This window comes from Phytophthora sojae (genome assembly GCF_000149755.1).
Source record: "Phytophthora sojae unplaced genomic scaffold PHYSOscaffold_7, whole genome shotgun sequence".
In the NCBI taxonomy this organism is placed as follows: Eukaryota; Oomycota; class Peronosporomycetes; order Peronosporales; family Peronosporaceae; genus Phytophthora; species Phytophthora sojae.
In genome coordinates, this window is record NW_009258121.1 from 1,744,560 (window position 1) to 1,765,704 (window position 21,145).

General features: G+C 54.6%; 6 protein-coding genes across 6 annotated transcripts; 3 read left to right on the forward strand and 3 right to left on the reverse strand.

The window, feature by feature from the left end:
• Window positions 1-1,585: 1,585 nt before the first annotated feature.
• On the reverse strand, window positions 1,586-2,411 carry PHYSODRAFT_336479 (hypothetical protein; the record flags this gene model as incomplete). The annotated part of the gene is made up of 2 exons (XM_009534040.1): window positions 1,586-1,936; window positions 2,046-2,411. 2 exons carry the CDS (start codon window positions 2,409-2,411, stop codon window positions 1,586-1,588), a joined length of 717 nt encoding a protein of 238 aa, XP_009532335.1.
• A 5,302-nt stretch (window positions 2,412-7,713) lies between these two features.
• PHYSODRAFT_391338 (hypothetical protein) lies at window positions 7,714-8,178 on the forward strand (the record flags this gene model as incomplete). Its single annotated transcript, XM_009534041.1, has 1 exon — window positions 7,714-8,178. A coding segment is annotated over one exon (465 nt), but the record flags the coding sequence as incomplete, so codon positions are not given.
• Window positions 8,179-8,979: 801 nt separating this feature from the next.
• Window positions 8,980-9,918, forward strand: PHYSODRAFT_413080 (hypothetical protein; the record flags this gene model as incomplete). The annotated part of the gene is made up of 2 exons (XM_009534042.1): window positions 8,980-9,130; window positions 9,230-9,918. Coding segments are annotated over 2 exons (840 nt in total), but the record flags the coding sequence as incomplete, so codon positions are not given.
• Window positions 9,919-12,441: 2,523 nt separating this feature from the next.
• Window positions 12,442-15,318, reverse strand: PHYSODRAFT_361466 (hypothetical protein; the record flags this gene model as incomplete). The annotated part of the gene is made up of 1 exon (XM_009534043.1): window positions 12,442-15,318. The coding sequence occupies one exon, from the start codon at window positions 15,316-15,318 to the stop codon at window positions 12,481-12,483; it is 2,838 nt and encodes a 945-aa protein (XP_009532338.1). The 3' UTR covers window positions 12,442-12,480.
• A 1,375-nt stretch (window positions 15,319-16,693) lies between these two features.
• On the forward strand, window positions 16,694-18,865 carry PHYSODRAFT_516367 (hypothetical protein; the record flags this gene model as incomplete). The annotated part of the gene is made up of 3 exons (XM_009534044.1): window positions 16,694-16,791; window positions 16,950-18,599; window positions 18,670-18,865. The coding sequence occupies 3 exons, from the start codon at window positions 16,694-16,696 to the stop codon at window positions 18,863-18,865; spliced, it is 1,944 nt and encodes a 647-aa protein (XP_009532339.1).
• Window positions 18,866-19,118: 253 nt separating this feature from the next.
• On the reverse strand, window positions 19,119-19,289 carry PHYSODRAFT_381489 (hypothetical protein; the record flags this gene model as incomplete). Its single annotated transcript, XM_009534045.1, has 1 exon — window positions 19,119-19,289. A coding segment is annotated over one exon (171 nt), but the record flags the coding sequence as incomplete, so codon positions are not given.
• Between the last annotated feature and the right edge of the window lie 1,856 nt (window positions 19,290-21,145).

Genomic DNA, 21,145 nt, shown 5'->3' on the forward strand with positions numbered 1-21,145 from the left:
TACATATTTAGGGCCTGGTCGGGGAACGCTCGTCTCGGCTTTCGATCGTCTTAGACGATGTGGCGACATTTTTTCTTCTTTTTGATTGGCCAGTTATTAGCTCGATCGGCTAGGTTCATCGTCTCCAGACTGACCAATCTGAGACGACTAAATCACCAGTCTCACTTTGGAGACGAGCGTCTTCACTGCGTTTCGATGGTGCAGAGCGAAAGCATCGTTGCTGCAGTTGCTGCGGCCACGGGAGCTCTCGCGACGGCGGTCCACACCGCTGTGTGGGCAATTTCGAACCCAAAGCAGAACATCCTTACCCTGACACCGCTAGAGTTTTAGGCTATGCTTTACGACGCGGTATACGACGAGTGGTTTCGACAGAATCTCAGGTGTAGCCAAGCTACGTTTCTACGGCTTTGTGGTGTTCTGCGTCAGGAGCTGAAAGATTTTGAGTTAGATCGATTTATGAAGGAGCACTCTTTTGAGGAGAAGGTTGCTTGTTTTCTTTTTTTTCTCGGCTCGCAGGGTGGCTATAGAGAAAACTACGGCTGCGTTTGCAATTTCGAAGTCCTGGGCTATCGACGTGATTGGTATATTTCGCAAGGCTTTACGCCGGTCGCTGCGCAAGTTCGTTCATTTTCCGCGGCATGCTCATGAATGGACCCGAGTTCAAGGTAAATTCGAAGCGAAAGGTGGAATTCCAGGAGTGGTGGACGCGATAGACGGCTCTCTAGTGGAGATTAACAGGCCCGAGGACTTTGAGGGATACTATTGTCGAAAGATGTTCCCAGCGCTAAATGTGCAGGCTGTTGTTGACGACAAAATGTGCTTTACTAGCGTGGAGATTCGGCCGGGCTCGTGGTCTGACCAAAACACATGGCGTGCGTCTACTTTAGGCTCCAGCTTCAAAGACTTTTTGCCAGCGGGGACCCACTTTTTAGGAGATGCAGGATATGCTATTAGTCCGGCTATCATGACGCCGTTCATGGAAAGTGATGGAGCCGGTTTGACACGCAAGCAGCTACGCTACAATTATCTGCATTCCCGAACTAGGATGACAGTCGAGTGTGCTTTTGGACTCTGGAAAGGTCGCTTCAGAATTGTTAACTGCTGCATTAACACCAAATGCGTCGAGAAGGCTGTGGATATTGTGGCTGCAACGATGGTTCTCCACAACATTTTGTTGGGTTTGAAGGATGACACTTCTTTCGAAGATGAAGATGACGCGCGGGTGAACTTCGATAACGGAAGATTTTGTTGTAACTGGGAACAACTCTGAGATGACTGCAAGCTTTCTAAGAGATGTTGGTTCGAGAAAACGTGAGTCCATTTTGGCTTTTACCGAAGCTTTTGAGCTAGTCTAGAAAACGTGTGTAACTAGATTATAATAGTCGCGGCGAATCAAATCCAGTAGCTCTCGAATCGTTTCATTCTGCACTCGAAGTCGCTCGCTCTGAGCTTGCATTTCCGACAAGAGTTGCTCGGTGTGGGCATGAGCCCGCTCACTTTGCTCGCGGAACAGCTCGGTATGTTGCTGCACAGCAGCTGCAATGTCTTCGGCACCCCCATTTCAGACTGTAGCAAGTCCTTGGCCCTAAGCTTCTAGCCCTTCGCTAAACCCTTTAGCAACCGCACTCAAACCCGCCTCCACACACTCCCCCTGGGTGCGCTTCTGTCGCTTATTAGACGACCAAGTGGAGCCAGACATGGTGCGGGGCGTTGGAGACTGAGGAGGGGGAGATGAGGCAGGCGTGGCGAAGGCAGCGACGTCGGCGCTCGCAGCATCACCAGCAGCAGCAATTGTATCCGGGTCCTCCGTGCTAAGATGCGGTCGGTTGTTCATCCCCGTCGCATCACCCCAGTAGTCTTTCATGATGGAGTAGTGATTTGGGCGCCGCACGGGTCCGTCGTTGCCAGTTCGACCTTCTGCTTCCCGCGCAGACGCCTACTTTTGCTTCATGTTCTTCACCTTAAAAAAATATTCACCGCACATCATGATTAATAACTTAGTAGTGGCTCATTCCGATAGATATTTTCACATTGTAGATATTTACCTTAGATTGACACTGCTGGTCAGTGAACACGTTGCTCTGGTTAACAGAGAGTGTTGATGCTAAGACGGCCCACGCATATTTGATGCGCTTGGTGTCCTTCGTGTTCTTGAAGTTGTCAGCTAACTCTGCGTAACGGAGGCGAAAGAACTCGCTCACATCATCATCGCTCCATGATGCAGCTGGCCTGATCGAAGCTCCTCGTCCTCCACGACCACCGCGACCTGCCCCGCGACCACCACGGCCTCCACCATGCGGGGGTGCTCTCTCGACGCCGCTCCCGTTGGGGTCCGTGCCGCTTACGCTTCTCTCAGCAGCGTCTTCAGCTTCAGCGCCGCCCACAGGTGGAGCAGTAAGGGTGCCTTCCATAGCTGCGAGTTCTCGAGTGTGATAGCGCTGAGTCGAGCAGCTTGACACACCAAAACTAAGACGGTCTCCAGCCAACCGACCACATCGGCTCGGTTCACCTTAGGGGTAGGCTTACCGGAGACGAGCGAGACTGAGACGATCATTCCCCGACCAGGCCCTTAGGACAGAACAACCTTCAGTATGAAAGAGCAGCACAGCGGACACTCGCGCGTTGGCTCTCGTCTGCGGACTTAGCGACGGGTCTGCGGGGGGGGGGGGGGGGCTCTCTCGCTTCGCTCGGGGGGGGCGCCGCTGCGCGGCCTGCCCCACCCCCTTGTCCCTTATGCTAAGTTCCTCGTCTCGGCCAGGCGCGGTGTCTAGAAAAAAAATATCGGGTTGCAGCACTCGCGTTCGCTCGCTCGCACAGACACGCCCCCGCCTAATCGGCGGGTGTTGGCGATTGGTGAATGCATCGAGTGAGGCTCGCGCTCGCGTCCGCTCGCCCTCGCCCATAGACTATAGACCATAATCAGTCAACTCCGTTTTGGTACATATTTGGGATAGTTTTACGAGAAAGCAGTCATATACTTGGCCCCAAATATGTACCTAAATGTTACAGAGACAATTCATTATTTGGGACATTTGGGGCGATTTGGGCACATATTTGGGATGCATTATCAGCTTCCAGCTGAGGCCACGATGCGGTATTACGCCCTAGATCGACTCGATCACCCGGTGATCGGATTGCACCCGGAGAGCTTTGCTGCGCTACATATTAGTTTCTCTCTGTAAGTTCACCGCAGCGTTGTGCGTTCTACTTAAAATTGCCGTGCGCGGTTCTTTCGATCCACCGCGCAGCAAATACAAGGAGCTATACCGCTTCCATATCCCATGCGTTTGTACCCGCAAGACCTTCGCCTGCGGCCGTCAAGCCGGCCGCGCTGTGTGTCTGCTGACCACCTGCTCATTTAGAAGCGTGACAGCTTCAGTGGGCGGAGGTGGCGCTCTGGCCGAAGCCGCAACACCTTCCGCCGCTCGCCTCGCCCGTCTGCAGGTCGCTCTGGCCCCAACCAACGCCACTCCGAGGCCCGAGCACCCCCACTCTTCGTTTCGCAACGCAGCCAGCAAGCCGGACCAGCGCAGATGGAGACGGGGGCGGAGGCGGAGTTCACCGCGTCAGCAGGAGCGGGAGACCTCGCGCGAGTCCAGGGGCTGGTGGGGCGGGTCTCGAACGTCGAGAAGGAGGAGGCGCTGAGGAAAGCCGCCGGGAACGGCCGCCTTGCCGTCGTGCGGTACCTCACGGAGCAGTGCGACGCTGACGTCAATGCCGCTCACTACGGCGAGTACACCGCGTTGATGCTGGCTGCTCAAGGTGGCCACTTGGACGTCGTCCGGCACCTAGGGGAGCGATACGCCATTGAGGTGAACGCCGCGGTCTATTCAGGGCGCACCGCGTTGATGACGGCTGCTGAGGGCGGCCGCGTGGACGTTGTCCGCCACCTTGTTGGGCAGTGCGGCGCCAACGTAAATGCCGCCACAAAAGGGGGCCACACAGCGCTGAGCTTGGCTGCTACGAATCGCCACGTGGAGGTTGTGCGGTACCTCGCAGGCGAATGTCGAGCTCACGTGGATGCCACGAGCCAGGCCTTGATCCGGACCGCTGGATACGGCGACTTGGACGTCGTGCGGTACCTGGTTGAGCAAGGTGGCGCCGACGTGAATGCCGCAGACAAGAACGGAGACACCGCCTTGATTATGGCTGCTGGCAATGGCCACATGTCCGTTGTGAAGTACCTCGCTGAGCAATGCAACGCGAACGTGAACGCCAATGACTGTCATGGATATTCAGCGCTGGCACAGGCCGCTTGGCACGGTAAGATTGAGCTTGTCCGGTACCTTGCTAGGAATGGGAACGAAGACACAGCAATGGTATTGGCCGCTGAAAGTGGCCACTTGGATGTCGTGCAGTACCTCGCCGATCAGTGTGGAGTGGACGTGGATACTAAGACCGAGGACGGAGACACCGCGTTGCTTAAGGCGGCAACGGAGGGCCACATAGATATTGTCAGGTACCTAACTGAGCAATGTGGAGCGGATACGAATGCTACAACTAGGTACGGAAGCGAGACGGCGTTGATGAAGGCCGCTGCGAACGGGAGGCTGGCTGTTGTACAGTATCTTGTTGAGAGATATGGGGCCGATGTGAATGCAGAAAGCGACAGAGGAGAAACAGCGCTGCTATTATCCGCTACGAATGGCCACACGGACGTGATTCGGTATCTTGCTGACCAATGCGGCGCTGATGTGCATGTCAAAGACCAGTATGGCAACACAGCGCTGTTTTGGGCTGCGAGAGGGGGCCACAAGGATGTTGTTCGGTACTTTGCCGAGCAATGTGGCACCGACGTGAATTTAATCGGATGGGATGGGTGCACCGCGTTGATCGAGGCCGCTGGAAAGGGCCACTTGAACGTTGTCCGGTACCTCGCTGGGCAGTGCGACGCTGAAGTGGATGCCGTGAAAAACGCCGGATACACAGCATTGATGCGGGCTGCTGAAAATGGCCACCACGCCGTTGTCTTATTCCTTGCTGAGCAATGCGGTGCTGACGTGAATATCCAGAAAAATGCGTTGAACAATGCGTTGATTCGAGCTGCTGAACATGGAAGTATGGATGTCGTGCGATGTTTGACTACGCAATGTGGTGCTGACGTGAATGCAACTGACACAAACGGATGGACAGCGTTGATGAGGGCCGCTCGATATAGCCACATGGATGTTGTCCGATACCTCGCTGAGCAATGTGACGCCGATGTCAACGTCGTCGGCAATTATGGGTGCACGGCTTTGACATTTGCAGCAGACCACATCGACGACGTGGAGATTTTGCGTTACATTGCTGGTAAATGTGACGCCGATGTGAAAACCCAAGCTTGTTCTACAGTATTACGGTCGGTCGCTCAACATGGCCACTTGGATCTCGTCCGGTACTTGGCTGAACAATGGAGAGCGGACGTGAATGCAACAAGCCGCGCGTTGATTGGGGCCGCTGAATACGGTCACATCGAAGTCGTCCGGTGAATGTGGCGCCAGCGTGAATGCGAAAGATGACTTCGGGTACACAGCATTAATTCGGGCCGCTGAAAACTGCCACTTCGACGTTGTCCGGTACCTGGCTGATGAGTGCGGTGCTGACGTGAGTGCCAAGGACGGAAGCGGAGACACAGCGTTGATAGTGTCGGCTCGACGTGGCAGGAGTGAGTGGGTACGGTATCTTGCTGAGCAATGTGGCGCTGACGTGAATGCCATGGACAATGACGGACGCACGGCACTGGTGTGGACTGGCCGATTCGGTTATATCGATTTGAGCCGGTACCTTATCGATCAATGTGGTGCGGACGCGAATGCCAGGGATAACGACGGAAAAACCGTATTGATTTGGGCAGCTGAAAATGGCCACATTGGGAGTGTGGGGCACCTTGCTAACCATGTAGACGTGGACGCTAGAGGCAACCACGGGGACACCGCGCTGATAAGTGCCGCTAGAAAAGGCCGCATCGGGAGTGTGCGGTTCCTCGCAGAGCATTGCGGCGCAGACGTGAACGTCAAGAACAATAGTGAAGACACAGCGTTGATTTGTGCTGCTGGGAACGGCCGTATGGATGTCGCTCGGTACCTTGCTGGGCAATGCGGCGCCAATGTGAACACCAAGAACAGTGCCGGCTACACAGCATTGATATTGGCTGCTCAATACGGGAGCGAGGCTGACATACGGTGCCTAGTCGACCAGTGTGGAGCTGAGGTGAATGCCACAAGCAATGACGGGTACACTGCGTTGATCAAGACCGCTGAGTACGGCCACAGGGACGTCATCCAGCACCTTGTGGAACAATGTGGTGCCAATGTCAATGCCGTCACCGACGAGGGGTACACTGCGTTGATATTGGCCGCTGAAAAGCGCCGCATGGACATTGTGCGCTACCTCGCTGGCGAAGGTCGAGCTGAAGTGAATTCCGCGAACAGTGCTGGATACACAGCATTGATGTGGGCCGCTGAATATGGATACCTGGACGTTGTGCAGCTTCTGACGGACAGATGCGGTGCTGACGTGAACTCCACGAACAAACACGGAGACACTGCCTTGATGAAGGCTGCTGGCAATGACCACTTGGCCATTGTGAAGTATCTTGCTCAGCGATGCGGCGCTGATGTAAATGCCACGAACGAATACGGAGACACAGTGCTGATGTCAGTCTCTGGACGTGGACGCATCGAGTTGGTCAGGTATCTTGCCGGGCAATGTGGCGCTGATGTGAATGCCACCGACCGATACGGAAAGACTGCACTAAGAAGAGCCGCAGAAAATGTCCACATGGAGGTTGTTCGATATCTCGTCGAGCAATGTCAGGCTGACGTGAATACCAAGTGCACAGATGGGTACACATTGCTGATGTGGGCCGCTCGATATCACCGCATCGAGTTTGTCCGGTACCATGCAGAGCAGTGTGGCGCCGATGTCAACGCCAAGAGTGATGGCGGAGACACTGCCCTGACGATGGCCGCACAATACGGCAACATGAACATTGTCATGTATCTCGTCGAGCAATGGGGCGTTGATGTGAACGAGAAGAACACAGACGGATACACCGCGTTGATAAGGGCCACTCATTGTGGGCAGATGAACGTTGCGCGGTATCTTGCAGGACAATGTGGCGCCGACGTGAACGCGAAGGATAACAAAGGAAATACTGCGCTGATTGAGGCCGTTCGACATAGACGCATCGAGTTTGTCCGGTACCTGGCTGGCGAATGCAGCGCTGACGTGGACGCTAAGAATAATGATGGAAACACGGTATTGATGGTGGCTGCTGAAGAAAACCAACTAACTACCGTTCAGTACCTCACCGAACAAAGTGGTGCTGACGTAAATGCCAACGATAATCACGGATACACAGCCTTGATGAAGGCCACTCAAGCAGGCAATGCTGCAATGGTCCAGTATCTAGTCAAGGACTGCAACGCCGATGCGAATGCTGTCAGCAGCGATGGAATGGCCGCGCTCCGACTCGCTTTTGACAAGGGATACCATGAAATCCAGCGAGTACTCTTGCCATTCATTCGACGCGAAGTTCAATCCCGCGCCACCGATACAGCGGCAATCGTCGGTGATGTAACTCGCCTTCCACTAAACTGCTCTATTCACCCGTCGGAAATCAAGCTCATCCACTACAGCCAGAACGGCATTATCGGGGGTGACTTCCAGGCCAAGTGGCTCGATGCCGACGCGGTCGTGAAGCTGTTCGTGTCAGACGCCTCCCGCTCAACGTTCGATGACGAGGTTCGTGTGTGGCAACAGCTCCGCCACCCCAACGTCCTCAAACTGTACGGTGCGTGTGACGTTGGCCTTGACCTGCTCTTCTTTGTGTGTGAGTACGCGAGTCAGGGCTCACTCCTAGAATATGTCAAGTCGTCATCAGTGGAGAAATCGGCGATGTGGAGATACTTACACGAGGCTGCGCTGGGGCTGGAGTATCTCCACGAGCGCGACCTTGTTCATGGCGATCTGCGGTGCAGTAACATCTTGATCGGCAGTGATTGCAACGCAAAGCTGTCGAACTTTGGGCTGAGTGGATCAGCCAAGCGTTTCAGAGTAACATCGGGCGAAGGAGTCAATTCGACGCGCTGGCAGGCGCCAGAAGTTGTGAAAGGGGAGTCGCCAGCGTATGAATCCGATGTGTATTCTCTGGGAATGTGCATTTTGGAAGCTTCGACGAAGAAGAGACCTTGGAGTGGGGACGGTGAAGCTTGGGCATTGAAATGTAAAGGATCGTGGGCCCCGGAGGAAGGCTATAGCAACTTCTCACCCAACTGCCCCCTCGATGCTGTCCGCGAGTTAGTGTGGGAAATGTGCTGTCAAGACCCTCATAAACGCGCAAGTCTGTCGTCGGTCGTCTATAAACTGGAGCATTTGGCTACCAGGGAGTATTCCACCACCTGCCAACCGGAGCAGGAACCGGTTTTCTCTTGTGAAGAATACGCATTCGGTAAAGTTCAAGAATCGTGGCTGAGGCTGGAAATCTACATGCAGAAGTGCGACAACAGCGAATATTGCGCGGCATTCGGCCAACTACAGCTCCTACATGAACGACTGGGGGCGTCAACCCACCGTCCAGCCCTACTGGAGCAATTCCACGCGCTTATCACCGAGTTTTATCAGACGATCAAAATGTCGCCTGATCAAGCTCTGATGGTGCGGTTGTCGTCAACGCACGCCACCGGTACTAGCTTTCACGCGCTGCAGCGGCGCATCGAGTCGCTCATGGCATCACTAAGTGGAGAGGTGGAAAGTCAGACGGGATCAGGATGGCAACAACAGCGCCGTGACGAGACCAGATCGTGTGTGGCAGGACTATCCGACACCTATCTTTTGCTGCAAAAATTAAAGACGGTGGAGGAAAGGTTCGCATATCTGAAGACGTTGAAGGCCGAGATTGAAAATCCTCCTCTAGGAAAATACACACCGGACGAGCTGGATCTCATGAAGAAGGTGTATGACGATATCACCGGCAAGTTGGAGACGGAAGATTGGTCGGAACTCATTCCAGAGTGGTTCATCCCCTGGTACGAGTTGATCGTTGACGAGTGGAATTGTCTGGGCGAAGGAGGCTTTGGGAGCGTGCACCGAGCGAAGTGGCTGGACTCGGAGGTGGTGGTGAAACGAGTGACTTTGCCAGGGTCGGGTGGCAGAGCGGATGCTTCAGAATCTTGGTCGAGTTTATCGGCGTCAGAGGACCCGTACGCTACTAAAGCCGATACGGACCCTGATCAGAAACGCAAAGCTCTCGAGATGTTCCGTCGCGAAGTCGGCATTTGGTTCGGCTTCAGCCATCCCCATGTCATTCGGCTCTTCGGGGCCTGTCACGTCGGACGACCGTTCTTCGTCTGCGAGTACGCTACCAACGGGACGTTGGTGAACTACTTGCGAAAACATCCTGGCGAGCTGTGGTCGAAGCTGCATGAGGCTGCGCTAGGAGTTCAGTACCTCCACGCACGCGGAGTGGTGCACGGAGACCTAAAAGGGAACAATATCGTGATCGGCAGCGATTTCAAAGCAAAAGTGACGGACTTCGGTCTCAGCTCTGCCGCTAACAGCGAATACTCGGCTCCGATTTCAGGTGCGTGGCATTGGGTGGCCCCCGAGTGTTTTTCGGCCAGCAACGCAGGAGAAGCCCAGCGACAAGCGAACCCAACCATCGCGTCGGATGTCTATTCTCTCGGTATGTGCATCGTGGAAGTCATGCGGGTCGTGGAGGCACTAAACGCTAGCGAAGACTCTGGCCTTTGCCTTCCGTGGCGTGTTGCGGACCGATACGCGGTGAGACACCATGCTACTCACGGCAAGCTACCTGGGCGACCTACGTGTAGCGACAGTCAATGGGAATTGGTTGAGCAAATGTGTGCGTTCGAGCCGCAGAAGCGGCTGAAGATATCGACGGTGGTGGACAAGCTGGCCATGCTGGCAAACTCTGGTACCTCAAGTGACGCGGTGCCTCTGTCTGAGGCCTTGGCAATCGATGTCATGAACCAGGTGTCTGTCTCCGAGATGATCTCCGCAGCTCAAGAGGAGGTGGCTCGGTTGCAAGGCGCCACGGAGCACCACGACCAAGTGCTCTCGTTGTGTGGCTCGTTGTGGAAACGGCTTGAGCGTGTGCATGAACAGATCGACAACAGTGAGAGCGAGGACTGTCTCTCTTCGTTCTATTCGGTAGTTGCCGACGCCAGCGCGTCGACGAAGAAGCTTCAGCATCGTGAAGGAGGCGATGTGGCGCTGGCTGAGACCACGATGCAGTATTATGCATTCGGTCGAGCGTTGACCAAGTTCTGCGAGGCGCATTTTCTGGTTGAGGAATCGGTGGGGGGCGTCAGGAATGAGTAACTGCGTCGTGGAGAGGTTCACCATGCAGTCAAGATGTCGTGGCTAGTCCTGCATATCTCCTGAGTATTTCATATTACTAGCGGAGCATCACGGTCGCTGCGCTCATGTTGCTTTAGGGGTCGACCCCCAAAACTATGCTGACCACAGAGTTTTGGACGACGTCCCCACTTGAGGAATTTAAGTACAAAGCCGCTTGCAAATTCTAGCGCTTTATTTCCCCTTTCACGCTCCCCGATTTGCTGGCTATTTTGCAAACAACATAAGTACCATTCATACGTTGTTATTAACGGTAGACTGATACACCTGACCTGTGGTTCGAATGCCAGAACACTTGTATTTTACTTAGTCTGCACGCGTAGGTAGATAACCTCATGCACGTTGAGCGCAATAAGGAAACATATATAATGAACGATAACTAGCTCAAAATAATGTAGTTGAGCCCGATATCGTACCATCACACATGCATGTAGGGTATCAAAGCAGAGCTGTGACGCCCGAGATCGACCCAACAGAACTGTAATTGAGTGGGCTAATGCATTTGCTTAGTCGAACATCTTTTCATGAGCAACGCAATGAATGAGTGAATTAACGCAGACTAGAAAGGAGCAAATAATCGGCGCCTTTAGCGTGCAGGAAGGACTTGGAGCTGTCTGATTTCTTTTAAAGCGAAGTAGCAGGCGAGCTCGAACGGGCCAAAAGAAAGCCATTGTTGCTACCAAGAAGCACCGACACGGACTCCGGCTCGTACACCCCAGCTCATCGTCCAGCTCGTCATCCGTGCATAGCCTTCAATGTAATTTAGAGAAGTTGCTGCTCGACAGTACCCGGTCCTCAGCATGCAAAGCTGCTTGCTACTTGGCGTAGCGTTGGCGCTTCCTTGAGGCTCTGCTTGTTGATGCTTGGACTCTCTGTTGTGCGCTGGTCAAGCGATCCCGAAGGGCCGCAGACTTCTTACCAACGGCCGCAGAGCGACCCTTCTTACGACAGCATAAGGTTTGAAAGGCAAATAGGCTTAATAAAGGGTCCTAAGCGGGTCCAAATAAGGGTAAAATGTCACGGTTAAGTCTATTTCTGATGTCCTCCATACTAATGGTCGAATTTGCTGTTTCATAACTTCGACCCTCTGGTTTTATGGCATCTAAAGATAGTGACGTCGATTCAGCTAAAAAAATCCGTGCCGATACCACCTTCCGATAAGCATCCAAATGTTGTTTAACCGAGGTATTGTTTTCATTTTTGGTCCCGGTGTGAGCGATTCTAAATTGTGACCCTAACCCATTCGCAGAATTAATGTAAAAAGTAAAGCGGAGTGTATATAAGAGACGTAAAAACTCCATAAAACGGAGTCTCATGATTATAGCGGGGACTTCGTCCCCAATTAATACCAGTAGCGGACGTATTGTGGAAACCGATTAGATTGCCCGAGCGGATTAGCTGATAAAGCAGCGTTCATGAGAGATTTGACTGGTACTAAATCGGGGATCCTTGTGATTTCATATGGCATTGGTAAGGGTATAAATCGGTGTAAGGTTAATAAAATGGGGGTTGCCTCATTACCCGCCAGAAATACGACGAGCGACCACTTACCGCCACGAGCTGAGTGATTCGCGTACCGGTACCTACTCACGAGAAATAGCATCGCGTGTATTAAATACGCTTCTGTGAGCTTCGATGTGTACTGCTTTCTATTTATCAAGCTCTGAAGTCATGTATTTGCGCTGTCATTTCTCGTCAGCATTAGCGCTTGTCGGTTTTACGTTAAATCGGCCACCGAATGCCGTGTGGGTGTCGGACATTCGGGCTGATTAGCATGCAAATCAGCCGTCCCGGGCTTTGTATGCCGTTTAGCAGCTAAATCAGCTTGCCACATGGCGTTGTAGGCACAACTGACCTCTCTGTCAAATCAGAGTACAAATCTTAGTCTGTCGATCTAATTAGGAGGTCGGATTTAGCAAATCAGACCCGATTAAGCTTAATCATCTGCTTAATCAACCGATTTATATCCCAATTAGACAATCTAATCGGTTTCCACAATAAATTCAAAACCCTTGATGTCAGCAAGCTCTTTTCTCGACTGCCCTTGTGCGAATCGCGCTTACAACCGCCTTCTCTTCTCAGCTCGTTACGCAATATTACGATTAACTTATACAATGCCTAGCCCGTAGTTGCCGCGGCCGGCGGTGCCATCCACTTGGCGTAAATGCTGCGGGAGCTCTGGGCCCCCTCCATGAGCTCCAGTGCCTCCTCGCGCGTGAGGTTGCGCGGCAGCTCGTCTTCACGCCACAGGAACGCGCGCGGTTTCCGGCGTCCGTTGACTTCACGCGTGAGGTCCTCGAGGGCACGCACGGAATCAGCACGGTTTGAACAGAGACGCACCACGCGCGACTTGCCGTCCTGCGAACGCTCGTAGCGCACCACGCCACTCTCCGCCAGGAAGTCGAGCGACTGTTTGATGCTCTCGCTGCAGAGCGCCTCCGCGTGTGAGAGCTGCTGGCGCAGGAACAATTCCTTTGCCAGGACCTGCACACGCCGCACGACATCGCGCTCCGTGTGCTCGCTGTCGTCGCCTTCTCCAGCGGGCAACAGGCTCCAAAGACCTTGGGTCGTGAGCCACAGCGAGTCCATGAACGGCCAGTTCAGCGACAGCACGAAGCTCGTGAGCTTCGAGGTGTTCCAGCGGGTCACGTCCACAGTCACAGTGCCAGAAGTCTCGTCCACCTCACACTCAGCGGCTTCAGCGAGGAATTGAGTCATCCGGGCTTCGATATCAATGGCCTCGTGGCGGCAAATGTGGCGCAGGAAGTGACAGATCTTGTGCGCATGTTGTTGAACTGCCCAGACATCCAGCTTGTGCTTTGCTGAGTAACCTTCATCGCACTTCGAACGCTGACGCAGAGCTGCGTCCACTGCACCGATGACCGCCAACTCCGGCAGGAAAATGTGGAGCAGGTGGTTGCGGTAGAATCCCAGCTCGAGTGCTCGCACGGGGTACTGGAGCTGCGGGGCCACGACGTTATTCGCCTTGGTGTCCACCTTCAGGATCGACAGAGCGTGAGCAGCGATATCATCGTTCTCCACGTGGGCCACAGTCGCGCCGCGCTTCTCCAACTCCTCCACCAACCACACCGTGCGAGCCTCCAGCATTTCCTTCGTCACGTACGCACGCTTCCACATGAGCAAAGCGGAGACAATAGATGTTGACGTGATGGTACCAGAGGTCTGCATGCGCTCAGCCACCAGATCGGACGAGACCTGCAGCGATGAAGTCTCCGTGAGAGGCACCGGCTCACCGAAACGCACGTAGGAGTGACCGAGACGCAGGAAAAACAGGTCCCACACGGAACGGAACAGCACAGCCAGACTCTCCTTCTCTTTGGGCTTGCCCAGAAGCTGGTTCGCGTATCCATCGACCTCGTACACCTTGTCGTAGTCCAGCGAGATCGGGACAACCAAGACCGTCTTCTTCGAAGCCTTGTCAGCGTTGTCGTCTTCGTCGTCATCATCACCCGCAGCGCGTGACGTCCCCTTCACGTATTTCAGGAACATGCCCATGAAGCCCAGACGAGGCTTGCACACGCGTCCGTGGCGCGACCGACCTCCTTCGATGAACACCTCCACGGGGTTGCCATCGTGCAGCAGCTCGTGCACGTACTGCTCCAGCACTTCCTTGTACAGATTGTCGTTGCGGAACGAGCGGCGGATGAAGAAGCTGCCGTTGGCGCGTAGGAACGAGCCCACGAGCGGCAGGTCCAGGTTGTTTCCGGCCGCAATGCGCGGCAGCGGGATACCGTACGCGAAGCACAAGTAGCTGATGATCAAGTAGTCCAGGTGGCTCTTGTGCGTCGGCGCGAACACAACGCTGACGTCGCCCTCCGAAGCCTCCAGCACGCGACGCACGTGGTGCAGCGACTCCAAATCCACGTGGAGGCCGTTGAACAACAAGCGCCAGGTCTTGGTCAGCAGCCAGCCAAGACACCGCACCGCCGGCATGAACATGTCCGACTTGAGGCTGTCGAAGATACGCGTCACGCGCTTCAGATCCGCGGGACTAAGCTCCGCAGCACTCTCCTCCTTCAAACTCGCCACCTCCTTCACCCTCGCCACCAGATTCCGGTGGTGCGTATCCACCGTGGACGGAGGTCTTCCCAGAAGGTTCACGCCAACGCCCGAGCGGCAGATAAACAACAAGTCCAGCACCGCCAATCGAACGTCTGCCAGCTGCAGGGCCAAGCTCCGCTGCGGCTTGGTGGAGCTCTGCGTCATCAGCGAGCTCGCCGACTCGGCGCAGCGCTGCTCAATGGATGCCAGCAGCCACGACGGCTCCATCACGTTCACGAAGCCGTGCTGGCGTCCACTGTCCACGTCGTCGTCGTCATCGTCACAGTCCTGCATCAAGTGAGCCTTCACTCCATCCACATCAGCCTGCTCGACCAGCACCACCGGAACCTGCTCAACCTCCTCCCCCTCCTCTGCATCATCGCCCTCTTCTCCCTCCTCCCCACTGGAGCCAACGAGCCTCTCGTCCATCACCTGCATCTCCTGCTGCTCTGAGGCCGCGGGCAGCCCCGCCCAGTCCTGCTCCAGCGCTGCGCCGCCCCACTTGTCAGCCGAAATCTGCTCCGGCTTGAGGTGCAGCGGCGTGCTCTTGCCCGCCGCCTGGTCGGCGCCCAGCAGCTCCTTGTCGTCCTTGCGCGCCTGAATGGCCACCGCCAGCGCCATGCTGGACGTCGTCACGGCGCGCGCGCCCGACTTGGCCGCGTGCTCCTGCTGCTGCGACGCGTCCGCCTTCTTGAGCAGCGCGCGCACCTTCTCCTGGTACTTCTGGTAGCGCAGCTGCAGCCGCAGCGCGGCCCCGTTGGGCACCAGCAGCGGCCGCAGGTGCGCCGGCAGTTTCGGCCCCGAGGAGGCCAAGGCGCTCGACGCGTTCACGCCTCGCCACTCGTCCCCGAGCCGCGGGTGCGCCATGTGCTTCTTCCCCATGGGCTTGAGCATCGTAGCGGCGAGTGGCTCAATCGACCAAGGGCTCTCTCTCTCTCTCCTTTGGCTGCGAGCCGGAATGATGGCGAGTGGTGGTGGGGATGGAAGGTGCGGCGTTGACGCCGTGATGACGCCCGTGATGAGAGATACCTGTGTATAACGATACAGTGGGTTTTAGATGATGACAGGTGGAAGGTGGGATATATACACTAAGATCTGTTTACTGCGCAATATTTTACTATAGGATATTATTCAACGTAACTGTAAACCGAAGTTTATACAGGATTCTGAAGTTTTAGAGGATGAGTACCTTCCCGGTGCTGTGGTATCTGTCCTTGCAGCTCTGCAAGAAGGCTCACGCAGTGCTGCAGTGATTGTCTTGTGTGATTTCTTCCCTATCTAACTTTAATGGTGTCGCAGTCGTGGAAACAGCGGCCAACAGCTCTCATTGCCATTGGAATTCAAAATAGAGGAACAGATCTAGAGCTTCCAGTTTCGCTAGTGTAGCTTGTTTCACACGGATAAGCCGTCGTAAAGCATGTTTCGTTGCCGCTGAATGCCACGCTGAGCGGTATCCACATTGTGAGCATAGTGATAGAAGAGCATGTGCCACAGATCACTCAGCGCAGCGCTGTTGTGGCTAGTACATCAAGTCAAAAGCCCCCTCAACACACTAGTAACTGTGGATAGAGATCCGACCTCACGGTTCTACTCCGCTGAACATGGAAATTGTTAGCTACCTTCGTCTGGGGCACATAATACTATTGTGCACTCGGCAATTTGGGTAATGGCTTGAGGTATCAAGCATCGCGATATGTTTGCAGCCGCCCATGCTCAAGTCCCCGCCTGCCATTGCTTTGCCTTTTCGCACGATCGCATCTCAAGGCCCGAAATTATAGTTGGAGAAAGCGGAATGAACTGCGGTACGAGCACCGGAGTCGAAGCACAAACAACGCAGGACACTCGGTATGCTCTTGCACAAATAGGCCTAATCCATCCCCGCGCTGAAGCAAACTCGGTTTACAGCAGGATAAGAAGTTCTAGCGTGAGCAGCTAGACAGTTACCTGTTCAATATCCAGTGGATATTATCCACTCAATGCTCTAATTTGCACAGGCACGCAGCATCTTGGGCGGCCACCAAAATTGATATACCAGCAGATGTGTTAGCCAAGTTGAAGTGAGTTCTAAATCTGTAAAAATCAGTATCCAACCCTCTTTTTTCTGTCCGTCTAGCCCCGGCCCTGATTCGCTGTCAATAATTATGGGCGCAGTCCGTTTCCAGCGCCCAAATTAGCCTCTTGCCTTGCCACTTGCGTCGCAGTCGCTCGTGTGTGTCAGTCACTTCCCTGCATTCCACCGCGGTGTCGGTCCTACAAGCAAGTGCCCACCATGAAGTCGCAGCGGCTGCTGTGGCTGCTCGCGGCGTCCTGCGCTTCGTGCGTGGCTCCAGCCGCCGCCACCTGCTCCAGCTGCGACATACCCGACGCGTCGGCGCTGAGCTTCTGTGGCGCCTTCGTCGTGTTCCCGGCCTGCCGCTCCGGGGGCTCCTGGAAGACCATGGTCGGTAGTTAAATTACCACACTAGAATATGTGTATCTCTTATTTCTGATAAAATAAATTATTATGCAATGCTGCAGGATGCCAGTGCCCAGGAGCGGTACGCCGCCCTCAAAGCCAATGGCTCGACGGTGGACGCCACGTGCGAGACGGCGTTGAAGCGGACCCAGTGCCTTGCAGTCTTCAACGCGTGCGAGATGGGGACCCCCGAGACATTATGCCTCGACAGCTGCACGGAGGAGCTTGAGACCAATTGCGTCTCCCAATTGTCGACTTCGGAGCTCTCGGCCCTGCAGGTCGACGCCTGTGGCAGCGAGAACCAGCCTGTGACTGGAGTTAGTGACGAGGGCAAGTGCTTCGACACGGACTACGACGGCCCCAACAAGGCCATCTGGGTCATCGGCTTCACCATCGCAGTGGTCTTCTCCTTCCTGGCCAGTGTGGGCATCAACCTGCAGAAGAAGGCGCTCAAGCAGAACGAGCTCGGACCGGAGCCCAAACCGGCCTATCAACTGCCGCTGTGGACGCTGGGCTTCGTGCTGTGTGCGGTGGGGTCGGTGCTGGACTTCGTGGCGTTCGGTCTGGCGCCGCAGAGTCTGTTGGCCCCGTTGGCGGCGCTGACGCTCGTGTGGAACATGATGCTCGCGCCCTGCTTCAACAAGGAGAAGCTCACCAAGAAGGACATCGTCTCGACGCTGATTATATTCGTGGGGGCTACGATCGCGGTCGTTTTCGCGTCGCACACGTCTCCATCGTACAATCTGGACATGCTCATGCAGCTCTACAGGGACCCGCTCACGATCGTCTACTTCTGCGTTGTGGTTCTGACGATTGTCGCCCACTTCTCTGCGATCAAGGTCGTCGATACCTTCTGCTTGATGAGCAAACGGCATCGCATTATTCAGGTGGGGACGCCTGGGATGTGGTCGACTATTCGTCTCGTAGGGTATGCTGGGCTGGCGGGAACTCTGGGGGGCCAGTCGGTTCTCTTTGCCAAGTCGACGGCCGAGCTGTTCAAAGGGGTGTTTAACGGAGATGCGAGCTGCTTCGCGCACTACCAGACTTACCTCATCGCGTTCGCACTCGTGGTGTGTCTGTGTCTTCAGATCAAGTACCTGAATGGCGGACTGGTTCACTATGACGCACTCTCGATGGTGCCCGTGTACCAGGCGTACTGGGTCATTAGTGGTGTGCTGGGTGGCGTCATCTACTTCCAGGAGATCCGCACCTTCTCAGTCTTGCAAGCGGTCATGTTCGTGCTGGGAATCGGTGTCAGCATCTTTGGCGTCGTTCTCCTGTCGCGTCGCAAGCACGCGCCAGCGACTACAGCCACCAAGGGCAAGATCGAGCGCGGTTTCAGCTTCACGTCGCCGTCGGAGTCGTCCAAGTTGGAGCCCCCGAAGAGCTCCGATTCGCGCCTGACGCGCGTTCCAGAAGGCCTCGCCACCCATGAAGTCGTTGTCGAGCAGGAAGAGACGAGCCGCAGTGATATCCCTCGGGAGTTTCTATCATCGATTCTGGAAGCCCTCAACGAAGAAAGCACAACGGAAGAATCGGACGCGGAGGACAGCAGCCACGACCGGCGCAGTGAAACTGAAGCTTCGGAGCATGTTAATCGCCAGGCAATCGACAATTACTTGGACATGTCCACGACTGTGGGCATCTCGGAGATCCTTGGCGGTCTTGGCTTCCAGAGTGCGCGAGAGAGTGTGCTGCTCGGACGACGCATGTCAAGCCGGTAAGTCGGTGAGCCTTGGCCTATTGTCTTTCTTCTAGTCTAACTGATTGCTGTTGTTTTTGCCTTGCAGTGTCTCTCGACGACGCTCGCGCCGCAGTATGGATGACATTGAGGTGGGTTTGCCAGCAGCCACCCGAGAAGCCAACCCCAAGAAGCCACTACACAAGCGTCGGTCCATTACATTCTCAAGCTTCAGGTCTGCATCTAGCAACGACAAGGACAACAACAAGAAAGATGAAGATACGCCGCCGAAGGACATGGTTTAAGCCGGAATCAGCTAGTTTCATTAGTATTCTACCCCCAAACGAATATATCCTAGTTTTATGAGCACAGTTATCGATAGTTTGCTCGTGCTAGTTTAACGGGTCTTTTCGCGGAGATCACTGTCTACGCCTTCGTCGGTGATACTATCGGGGATATGATAACTGTTGGCGGCGCCATCAACTCCTTCAACGCGTCATCGTGGTTCGGAGCCCTCATTCGCCCGATAAATGTTGAAACCGCGGGCTACCAGGAAACACAAGCCCACGTCACTCTTGTCACCTTAACACACTTCGCATCGACCGGGGCGAAGCACCTGTCCTCATTGAAAGACCACAGCTCCGAGTGGCAGTTGGCGGACGCAATGTCACCTTGACGAGGCCATGCGATGCCGAATGGGCCGTGCTCGTTGCCGGAGCAGATTAGTCCGACTCGCGTTACAGCACCTTTAATGCGACCGCACAACATTTGCCTAAAGCGCCTTTAAGCCTTTCGGCGCCTTTAAGCCAAAAAGAGGGGGTGCTGCAGTGTACTGGAGCAGATCCCCGCAATTAGAAAACTAGCACCGAGTTGCGGCAACGGGTCCATCCGCTGGAATGCCTGGTGCAGGATCTACCTCCGCAAAATCGCGCAGACCTGCTTTACGCGCAGGTTTGCTTGCTGTGGCAACGTGTACTCACAACAGCTCACAACACGACCAAATGAGCCCATGACACCCGTCCCGCTGCTATCCGTCAATACAAATCCTTCATTATTCTGATCTGTGTTTAGCTTTGCTTCTGTACACCGATTTTGCACAGATTGGATGGGCGCCTTTAACCTGGTTGTTTCCATCGTCAAGTGTTTGCCTTCCATATACCCCTAACCCTACTCCGTTGGTCTGGTCGCTCGTGTCGGTGTTCGAGAACACTGACGCCGAGTCTGCGGGGAACTTCACTTCTACTAGATCTTTCTAAGCGATGACCCCGTCGAACTCAACGATGGCGCAGGAGCCTCACCACCACTGCGCTGTGGCAGGACCATGTGTCGACTTTCGTATCCCTGCACCGGCAGCCGCGGTGTCTGACCCTGAGAGTGATGTTCTATCGCCGCAGATTGGCTCAAGCCTTCTCCTCTCTGAAAGCTCCAGTTGGCTACGCAGTTCGGCTACTACACCGAGTATCCCTCTCACGCAGTTGACGCCTTCGCCGGCAGCGAACCCCCTCTCGACCGAGCAGGCAAGCCCGCTCGATGCTGTCTCTGTAGCGACCGCCCAAGCAGCGACCACGGCTACGCAGAGTTCGGTCCAAGAGGCCCCATCAACCTCGCTAGTGGCTACGGCAACAACGACGCCAGCTTCAACACGTCCCTCAAAAGGCGCACAGGCGAAGTAGCGCAAAGAGGATCTTCCGCCGCTGTGCTGGACGACGGAACTGGTTGAGACGCTGTTCTACCTCAGGTAAGCGTACGCTTTGGCTTTCTACTACATGATGATAAGGTGCTTAACATCTATTTTATTACTGTATCTACGTAGATACAAGGGGATGGCCAAGCGCTTTAAGAATGTGCGCAACAAGCATGCCATGCACCGCGGGTGGATTGCCGTCGCGAAGGAGCTAGGCAAGCAGCGTGGCGTAGGTGTGAAAAGTAAGCAATGCCAGGATAAGGTAACAGCATATTCACCAATATTTTTTTACCTAGACACGATGTCTAATTCGTATGATTGTCTGTATTGCACTAGCTCAAGGCAATGAATCCGTCAATACAAATCCTTTATTATTCTGATCTGTGTAAAGATTTGCTTCTGTACACAGACTTTGCACCGATTGCTAGGGCGCCCTTAACTTTACGGCGCCTTTAAAGTGTGAGGATGGCTTTGGAAATGGGCACCCCGAAGGAGTCCCTGAGGAGGCGGGGGTCCTGCTAAGTGCCTACTTACACTCCGCCGATGCAAGCTAGTGCGTTCGATAGCTTTAACATACCTCTATGAAGTAGGCAGTACCAAAAGTTTGTCCAGATGCAGGCTTACGTGCTGCGTAGAGTCAAAGTTAGCACTCGTTTCGGACTTTGGAAAGCTGAAGCAACAGTCTATATATTCCCCTCCTACCTGAAAACCAGCTGCTTTACGTTAATGGCGCCTTGGGCGCCATTAACGGTGCTGTTGAGTGGAGAGATAACACACCATCACTCAGTGTTTTGTGCAACCATAAAAAGTGTAGCAGCACCTAGAAATTGTGTTGGGATACCCACTGTATAAATAGGAAGCACCACCTAAAATATAATGACAAACACCGACTAAAATAGAG